Source organism: Otolemur garnettii, unplaced genomic scaffold, assembly GCF_000181295.1.
Source record: "Otolemur garnettii isolate 467f Iridium unplaced genomic scaffold, OtoGar3 scaffold00046, whole genome shotgun sequence".
NCBI lineage: Eukaryota > Metazoa > Chordata > Mammalia > Primates > Galagidae > Otolemur > Otolemur garnettii.
Genome location: NW_003852441.1, coordinates 9440565 through 9450429, shown reverse-complemented (window position 1 = coordinate 9450429; position 9865 = coordinate 9440565). Strand labels below are relative to the sequence as shown.

General features: G+C 48.8%; 1 protein-coding gene across 1 annotated transcript; it reads right to left on the bottom strand.

Annotated features, from left to right (window-relative positions):
- Window positions 1-771: 771 nt before the first annotated feature.
- On the bottom strand, window positions 772-8741 carry RCVRN (recoverin). Its single transcript, XM_003791092.2, has 3 exons — window positions 8197-8741; window positions 3906-4017; window positions 772-887 (listed from the first exon to the last, which is right to left on the bottom strand). The coding sequence occupies exons 1-3, from the start codon at window positions 8575-8577 to the stop codon at window positions 772-774; spliced, it is 609 nt and encodes a 202-aa protein (XP_003791140.1). The 5' UTR covers window positions 8578-8741.
- Between the last annotated feature and the right edge of the window lie 1124 nt (window positions 8742-9865).

Below are 9865 nucleotides of genomic sequence, written 5' to 3'. Positions count from 1 at the left end.
CCCCTCCAGCTGCCCTGGGCTTCTACATCTCTGGCACATGAGATGCTCATTCCTGTTCCTGGGCTGTGTTGGTCGCCCTCTGCCTGAGACATGAGACCCCTGCCACAGTTCATTGGGCCTGAATTTAAATGTCCCTTCATCAGAAAAGTCATCCCTATCCTCCCCGACAAGACGACCCCTCCTATTACGTCTTCCCACATGCTCTCCATGTTCCCATGGTGACATCGGCCACCGCCCATGTCTCCTTCCAGGTCCTTTATTTCCTCCGAACAGTGAGCTCTGTGAGAGAAGGACCGTGTCCATCTCCTTCGGTACCACAGGCTCAGCACAGCCTAGCCCTGCCCCTGCAACACAGCCTTGTCTTTTAGCTGACGTGACTCATTTGCTTCTCCCTGTGAAGAATGACCAGCCAGCTGCGTGCCCAGCTCCTCTTGCATTTATTGCAACCTGCTTACCCAGCACTCCACAAAGGAGCTTACACGGGGGTGACATTTAGGGCTCCTATGACCTAATCCTGGGATTATCACAGGGCCATGCATGGGCTGGCAGGGCAGAGGGAGGGGAGGCTGGCGGGGTATGACAGAAGGGACACTAAAGATGGGACTGCTAAACATGCCTCAGTTTGGCAGGGAGCTGTGCAGGGTTTGCAGGCCTCTGCCCTGGCCCTGGTGTGTGAGTGAATGTGTGTGTGCGCGTGCACGTGTGCGTGTGTGTACATGTGAGTGTGTGTCGAATATGCGGTCACAGGTGGGCAAAGCTGAGCTGTTGGCATCAGGGTTTCTTTTCCTTTAATCTTTCCTTCACTTTTTGAGGCTCAAACTGGATCAGTCGCAGAATCTCCTTATTGGCCAGGGTCCCCTCGATGAATTCTTCCTCTGTAAGCTTATCTATGCATTGGGGAAAAGACAGGCAACAGTCAGGACCGATAGCCAATCAAGCTGCCGTGAGGCTGACATCCAGCCCCACCCCGACCCCCAGAACAAACATCTTCATTGTGTCTTGCTGGTTATTAAATATTTAAATAATGATTGTAACTATTACATTCATGATTATTATATATTCAATATTCACTCATGTCTTAAGCCTCAAAATCTAGAGGAACTTGTGAGGGACTGAGCAAAGCAAAATGACAAGAGAAGCAGGGGGTGACCCTGTCCCCCAGGGAGTAGGGAGGGAAAGGTAGGTGAGAGGTCAAGTGGGATTTAAGGGAGAACCCGGCTTGCAGAGAGGTCCCTTGTGCCCTTGCACAACACGGAGAGCATTCCTGGCTGACAGCTTTCCCCACAGGACTCTTTCCTGTGTATCTGTCTCTGCATCCCCAGATCGGATTTGCCTCCTTAGGGTCAGTACTGAGAGAAAGCCTGCATCCAACCAGGCTCAGTTTCCCAGTGTTTCTACCAACTGTCCCACTGTGTTCAGATCAACCTAGTTAAGTCCATGTTCCTGAGCACAGATGCCACTGTGCTTGGGGCTGAGGCTGTTGCAGGGAACAGAGATAAAGTCCCTCTCCAGGACACTTTTGATCTGGTGAGGACAGTCACACATAGACACAACTTCAGCTGCTCCTTTCTGCTCATGGCTGCATGCATGTAGTGTCCAGCACACAGTAGGTACTCAGCAAAGCTCTGCTGAGTTTAATTGGATTACCACTGGCTTATATGTCGGGTCTTTGGGGCATCCTTAATCCCTTCTGTGTTAGGATCCCGGCTGGCTCCCTCCACAAGGCTGGGTGGTGAAATTTAGGTTTTAAAGTCCCAGCTGTCTCACCAGCCTCACACAGAGCTTGCAACTCCTATCATCAGAGCCCGACTGTGTGGTAAGGCACTTGTCTGCAGATGGGTCACGTGGGCACACACATCACACACGTCACCCGCAGGAGGAACGCGTCAGCCCTCTGACACTATCCGCTTTCTGGGATGTCACTTGGGTTAGTCTTCAGATTAGCAAAGTAGCAGAACATGGGTAGAGGCTGTGGAGGTCAGAGAGGCAGAGGGGTGAGGTGGCAAAGGTAGGCACCTTGAGCAGCCAGGACCTGTGCACATGAGGAGAAGGTACTCAGAGGAGAGGTGCCCGTCAGGGCGGGATGTGGTGAGGTGCACGAGGCGCCAGGCATGGGCTTCCGGGGGTGCTCACTTTCGGGTCATGTGGGGATGATGTTGGCATCTGCGGTTGAGCACCTCCTTACATCCTGTGCCCTGCGCCCCTCATCGCCTCCCAGGGTCTCCACCCCTGTGACCTTCCTGCCTCCTTGACTTCATCATTTAATAGCACATTAGTAGGGACAGGGTCATGTCTCTCTGCCCTTATTCTGTGTCCTGCTCAGGTTTTTCTTCTTGAACTCTGGTAAGAAACTGCCCCCAAGGGGCAGTTGACAATAACTTTTTGGATATAATACCCAAAGCACAGGCAACAAAAGTAAAAATAAACAAATGGGATTATATCAAACTAAAAAGCTTCTGCAAAGCTAAGAAAACAATCAACAAAATGAAAAGGCAACTTATGGAATGGAAGAAAACATTTGCACCTGTAGCTCAGCATCTAGGGTGCCAGCCACATACACCGGAGGTGGCAGGTTCAAACCCAGCCTGGGCCTGCCAAAGAAACTGCCCCAGAGGTCACCTATAGGGTCAATACTGGTCCCTCAGGTGTGTTTGAGCCGTGTTGTCTTTTATCAATGGACACTTTAGATTTTTAAAATCTCACTGACTAGCTTCTCTTTAAAAAAAAGAAAAACATCAAATGATGTGGCACAAATCTACCCAGGTGGAATGTGCCAGAAGCCATGTGACCAAACATGCCTCCTCTGTTATTAGCCAGGCTCCATCACTTAGGGGACTATGTCTGCAGGACTCATTTTTGTCATTCCAGCCCCAGAGTTTGTAGCCCCCGGCCCGACAAAACTCTTCTGCCATGTCCTTCCCGTCCTGGCTGTGTGCATCATGGGCCCATGGCTCCAGCTGCCCTATCACTGTTAAATGCAAGGACACGCTTTTCATGGGCTGTTTCTAGCCATGGACTGAGCAAGGCAAGGGCACGAAGACCACTGAGGGCACCCCACTGCATCTGCCCAGGCTTTCTCAGAACACACTGCTTCTGAGATGTTCCTTGCCCAACCTCCGCCCCTTCCCTCTCTTGCTGCACAGCAGTTCCTTTCCCAGCCTCCCCAGACCCTTCCTGCTTTCCCACATCAGCCTTTTCTCCCCTTAAACCTCCAGCAATCTAGATAGTGCTCCTTAGGGGACCCAGATGAACTTCCTAGTATAAAACCACATAAATTTAGATTCCGCTTACTTGAGGCTTGATGTTAAATCAAAGCTAGGCTGAGCCAAAGTTTGCCCTTATGCTGACTGTGCAGACGGCATTTTAAAACCAAATAAACCAAAATGTTCAAAGAATCCACTCTCCACTTAAAAAAAACCCTTGATTTGTCTGTCATTCCTCTAACCTGCCCATCTGCATGTAAACTGCTAAGGAGCTAAATGACTTTAATTTTTGCTATTCCTTAAATGTAGCATATTTGCTATATTTGCTATTAGGAATAGCAAACATTAGGCTATGTTCCCAATATTTGCTATTCCTAAATATAGAAAAACAAAAGATGTTTTTCTTCAAAAGGCTCCATAATTTAGAGCTTTCCTCTCAACCCCATCCCTATCCCAAGAATACCAGGCAGCACAGGAGTTTTATAAGCCAGTGTCACTCCAGGGGGGTGGAGGAACTGGTAGGGGAGAGGACCGTTAGACAATCCCCCTGTCAGACCCTGCAGATAGCCCTGGAATTGCAAGGTGGGATGAGTGTCCCTATCCTGCCTGGCCACTGTGACTCAGAAGAATAAATTGCGTTGGAGCCGCCAGGAAACAGCCTGAGACTGTCAAATCAAAGGCAGTGAAGGAAAAGGAATTCACCATCCTCTTTCTTTCCAAAGAAATTCCAGATCTTCTCAGCTCGCTTTTCTGGTGTGTTTTCATCGTCTGGGAGATGCTTCACATCCTCAGGATTGATCATTTTGAAAATAGCCTATATCAAATCAGGAGAAGGAACTTGTTAGAAGGAACGGCAAGGGCTGGGAACCCTGGGAAAACCCACATCCTATGCCATACATGATAATCTACTCAACATGCATAAAATATCTAGGACCTGAAACTGTAAAACTCCAGGAAAAATCATAAGACAAAAAGCTTTTGACTTTGGTTTTGACAATAACTTTTTGGATATAATACCCAAAGCACAGGCAACAAAAGTAAAAATAAACAAATGGGATTACATCAAACTAAAAAGCTTCTGCAAAGCTAAGAAAACAACCAAAAAAATGAAAAGGCAACTTATGGAATGGAAGAAAACATTTGCAAACCCTGTATCAATAGTTAATATAAAAAATATATAAGGACCCCCCACACACACAACTTAATAGCAAAACAACAAATAACTCAGTTGAAAAACTGAGCAAAGACCCTGAAGAGATATTTCTGCAAAGAAGCCATACCAATGGCCAACAGGTATATGAAAATGTGCTCTCCACCACTGGTCATCGGGCAAATACACATCAAAGCTATAATCAGATATCACCTCACACCTTTTGGGACGGCTGCTGTCAAAAAGTCAAGAGATAACAGGTGCTGGCAAGGGCGTGGTGAAAAGAGAACCTTGGAACACTATTGGTTGGAATGTAAGTTGGTACAACTATGTGGAAAACACATTGGGGACCTGAGGTCACTTCTAACACAGAGGTCCCTCTCTCAGAGGCCAAACAGCCCAGAAGATGAGGCATCTCCCAAGGTAATGGTTATACTACAGATGCCCAGGCCACTCCTTGATCTGCTGAATCAGAATTCTTACTGGTGGGGCCTGGGCATCTGTATTTTTGAGATCCCCATGAGGGACAAGGAACGTCTAGAAGGGGTGAAGAAGGCTTTCACTTCTTACTTTGTGCCTTTCTGCACTTCAAATTTTCTGACCATGTTGACATAAATAAGAAAATAAAAATTAACAAGTTTCCCAATGAAAATCCCACGGCAGCCTCAAGTTTGGAGTTTGGGAATCACAACTTCAGACTCTACTGCCCAGAGGTTTTGGAGGAGTGAACATCTTCTCTTGGGTCCATATGGTACCTCAGTTGCTCAGCAGGGCTGGTGTGTTGCAATAATGGCTAACATTTGATTAACTCTTAGTATCTGTCACTTTTCTAAACAATTTTACACCTAACCATGACAATCTTATGAAATTGTTTATTGGTCCCTATATGTTCTACAAACTTGCTGAAAGTCTCCAGCTGGAAGCAGAAGAGGATGAATTCTAACCCTGGCAATTTGGTTCTTTAGCCAGCATTTTTGTTTTAAGTCACAGACTGCTCACCTCCCAGTGGCTGTGACACCAGAAGGGTTCTAGTTGAGGCTGAGAAGGACTGGCAGGTGTCAATAAGAACTTCCTGGAGAAAGCCCCGACAAAGGCTTAGCTTTGGGCTCAAGGATCCGTCTTGCCTCCCTCTCCCTCTCTCTAGTAAAGGAACCAAGTGTGCCAGGCAGGAGGTGCCTCTAGACCTATGAGATCAGGGAAAGGGGCAAGGTGGCTCCATGCACCCTTGTGTCAAGTTCAAAGTTCCTAGGATTCTGCTGGCTCAGGAATGCCAGGGCCAGCCAGGCACAGAGAGGACACTCAAGGATCTCTTAGGTGTGGCAGCCCCAGTGTGTACACAGGTGTGTTGGGCAGGAGTTTGAGGGATACTGGCTCTGGCTAGAGCCTTCTGCCACTGGGGAGACACCTGGGAACAGGCCAGATGGGTGATGCCTCTGAATTCAGCCGTCAGGGAAGGTCAATAGCTATGAGAAGTTCCCTTTTAGTCTCCTGGTGCTGTAACAAAAGGAATAAGGAGATTAAACCCAGCAGCTCTGAGTAGCCTGGAGGAGGATGTAAGTGTAGGAGGGTCCCATGATGTCTGTCTGTCTGTCCTGAGCCAGGGGCATCATGTGCAGGTGTGTCAGCCAAACATGGGAGTGACTGGCTTCCAACACGGAAGGACAGACCTTCAGAGCCTCGAGAAAGGTCACAAATATCATTGAATCCTCACTCTAGCCCCAGGAAGGGCCTAGTAGATATTAGAGCTGACTAGAACCCTCCCTCTGACTCCCAGGCTGGTGCTCTGCCCATGACCTTGTAATCTGGAGAATAGCAGAGCCCGTCTGCCACCTTGTACAGCCTCAGCCATTGCTGTTTTCTCCCTCCTTTTCCCTTCCCTTATCTGTCTCTCCTTTCCTTCTCCTTCTCCTTCTTTCCTTCCTTCTTTCCCCTTTCTTTCTCTCTTTCCTCCCTCCTCCCTTTCCTTCTCCTCCCCTTCCTCCTCTTTTTCCTCAAGGAGCACCAACTTGTGGGATTCTGCTGGGCCCAGCATCCTTGTGCCACTCTGGAGATGTGTCTCTATCCCAAGAAACATCATAGCCAATCCAGGGGAGCTCCCTCTCAGGTTGTGCCCAGATGAAGATGAGGGTGACACATGCCTGCCATTAACAAGAGCCCTACACTGAGCACCGTGGTTGAGCCCACTGACCACAAGCTGCATGCCTGGCCATTTTATTTACAGTTTCTCCTAATAAGGTTGGGAGATGCAAATGAAAACATGATTATGAATTCACAAAAAATTATATGAAACATTAGCAACATTCTCCCTACTAACAGGAGTTGAGACCAGCCTGAATAGGAGTGAACCCTGTCTCTACCAAAAATACAAAAAATTAGCCAGGAGTGATGGCAAGCATCTGTAGTCCTAGCTACTTGGGAGGCTGAGGCAAGAGGATTGCTTGAGCCCAGGAATTTGAGGTTGCTGTGAGCTATGCTAACACCACAGCACACTAGGCTGGGTAACAGAGTGAGAGACTGTCTCAAAAAACCCCTAAAACAAAACAAAAACAAAAACTATATTTTTGTGAAACCTAAAATATTGTTAACAAATGATCTGACACCAGAACGATGTGGACAGAAGAAAATACATGATGAGAGGCAGGTGGAGTATGCACGCTTGTCAGGGAGGCCGGAAGGAGCCCCAGGAGACAGTGAGTAAATCTACAATGTGCAACAGATGAGACCCTCATGGGGCGATGAAACCACCTGGTGTTAGGAAGATCATTAGGACCAGAACTCAGAGTTCATTCCCTTTTACTCTGACCTCCTTCTCCTTTCTATTTGAGGCATATTGTGTGTTTTAAATTAACTGTGACAGAATTTGATTGTGTACTTCTGAAAATTTTGAAGGGCATTTTAATACGGAAAAGAGAACGGGGAAGGAAAGGAGGGGAGAGGGACGAGAAAAAGGGAGGAAGGAAAGAAAGAGGGAAGGAAGGAAGGAAGGGAAGGAGGGAGAGAGGGAGGGAGGGAGGAAGATTAAAAAATGTAAATACAATTATGTGCTGCTTAACAACTGGGACACTTTCTGAGAAATGCACTGGTAGGTGATTTTGTCATTGTGTGAACATCATGGAGTGTGATTAGCACAAACCTACATGGTACAGCCGTCTAGTGCACACCTAGCTGTCTGGTGTGGCCTCCTGCTCCTAGGCTGCAAACGTCTGCAGTATGCCACTGTACTGAATCCCGGAGGCAACTGTCACACAATGGTAGGTATTTGCGTATCTAAACATATCCAAACAGAAAAAAGGTTCAGTAACAGTAGGGTACAAAAGATAAAAAGTGGTGCACCTGTCCAGGGCACTGATCATGCACCAGTGGAACTTACAGGACAGGATGTTGGCCTGGGCGAGCCTGTGAGTGAGTGTGAGTGAGTGTGAGTGTGAGCGTGAGGGCCTCAGGCACTACCTACCACACACTAACTACCACACACTACTGGAGACTTTATGAACACCGTGCACTCACGCTACCATGAATTTCTTTAAAAATGGAAATAACTGCACTAATGAGGTTACAGTGGCTATGATGTCACCAGGTAATAGGATTTTTTCAGCTCTATCATCATCTTAGGGGGTCCATTGCTGACCGCAGCGTCCTTATGCCTTATGTCTTAGGAAATACCCAAATTCTTCTTTACAAAGGAAGTGCAGTTGTGGGCAAGTGCCCAGCACTCTAGTAACATCAGCACCTTGGGGCCCCTCTACCACACTCTCAGAGGCAGTGGCCCGAATCCCACATCCCGCCCCTCAGCTCTGCCCCTTTTGCAGTAACATCGCTGCGAGGGGGGCAGGGCACACTGACCGTGACAATGTCGAGCACTTCATTCTTGCTGATGGCCCCGTTGCCGTCCACGTCATAGAGGGAGAAGGCCCACTCCAGCTTCTGGTTGGGCTTGCCTGCGGTGGTCATGTGCAGGGCGATGACATACTCCTTGAAGTCCAGGGTGCCATCGCTGTTGGCATCAAAGCTTCGGAACACGTGCTGGGCATAGGCCTTGGGGTCGGCGTCCGGGAAGAACTTGGCGTAGATGCTCTGGAACTCCTGCTGGGTGATGCGGCCGCTGGGGCACTCCTTTAGGAAGGACTGGTACCAGGCACACAGCTCCTCCTCCGTGAACTTGGTGTTCAGCTGCAGCTCCTCCAGGATCTCCTTGGACAGGGCCCCGCTTTTGCTGTTCCCCATGGGTGAGGGAGAGTGGGCAGCAGCCGGGCAGTCACTGGGTGGGACGTGTGTGGTCCCCTGGCTGCCGGGGCTCAGTGCTGGTGTGAGATGGCGACTGAGACGCTGGCAGATTAGGAGGATTTGTGACCAGCTCTTCCCAGTTCTTGGAAGGAGGAGGGGCCGGGGAGCTTGTTTGTGTGCACTGGGGGGAGCACCCAGAACCTTCTTGAGATTAAAATAAAGAGCCCGAGGGTAAGTGATCAACTAACTCATCTTGGCCTCCTGGGAGGATGCTGAGGTGAGAATCTTCAGAGCCAGGGTCTCGTGGCCCTAGCCATTCAAGGGTGACCACGCTCTCTACATGTCTAACTCCAAGTGTCTCAGGGCAGAGCTGGCAGCTCGCTTGCACTAGAGTACTGTGCTTAGGAATGCAGGCTCTGTAGTTCAAATCGAGGGTGGGCCATTAACTAGCTGCGTGGCCTCAGGCATGTCTATTAACCTCTCTCCACCTGAGATGCTCTTCTCCTGATCCCTTGCCTCGTCACATCTTCGCTGAAATGTCCCCTTCTCAGCAAGGCCTATACTGGCTACGCTGTTTCTAAGAGAGCACCACCAAACAGTGCCCTCACTAGAAAGAAAGCTCTGTGAACGAAGGGACTTTGTCTGTGTTGTTCTGGGCTCATTCCATTGCCAAAAACAGTGCCTGGCAGGTTTGGGCCCTTGGGAGATATTTCTTAAATGAATGGGCATAATTCTGTGTCATTGTCATAGTGAGCCTAAATGAGCTAATGAGAGCAGCACACTTGGTATAGAGCCTGGCACACAGTTAGTGGACCACATGTGTAAGATTTCAGTATTGGTCAATAACAGGGATTAATAAAAGATAAATTGCCAGCTGGGCTTGGTGGCTCATGCCTGTAATCCCAGCACTCTGGGAGACCAAGATTGCCTGAGTTTGAGACCAAGATTGGCAGGAGTTCGAGACCAGCTTGAGCAAGAGACCCTCCCACCCCCAGCCCCTTGTATCTACTAAAAATAGAAAAATTAACTGAGCATTGTGGTGGGAGCCTGTAGTTCCAGCTACTTAGAAGGCTGAGGCAGGAGGATCAGTTGAGGCCAGGAGTTTGAGGTTGCTGTGAGCTATGATGCCACAGCACTCTACCCAGGGCAACTGAGTGAGACTCTGTCCCCCACCCCCCAAAAAGATAAGTAGGTGGACTGAGTGAGGCAGGTGGGCAAGGACAACAGGGAGCAGTGAGGCCTGTGCCTCACACAGAAGCGCTGCCAGGGGATGCCATCTTACGAGATT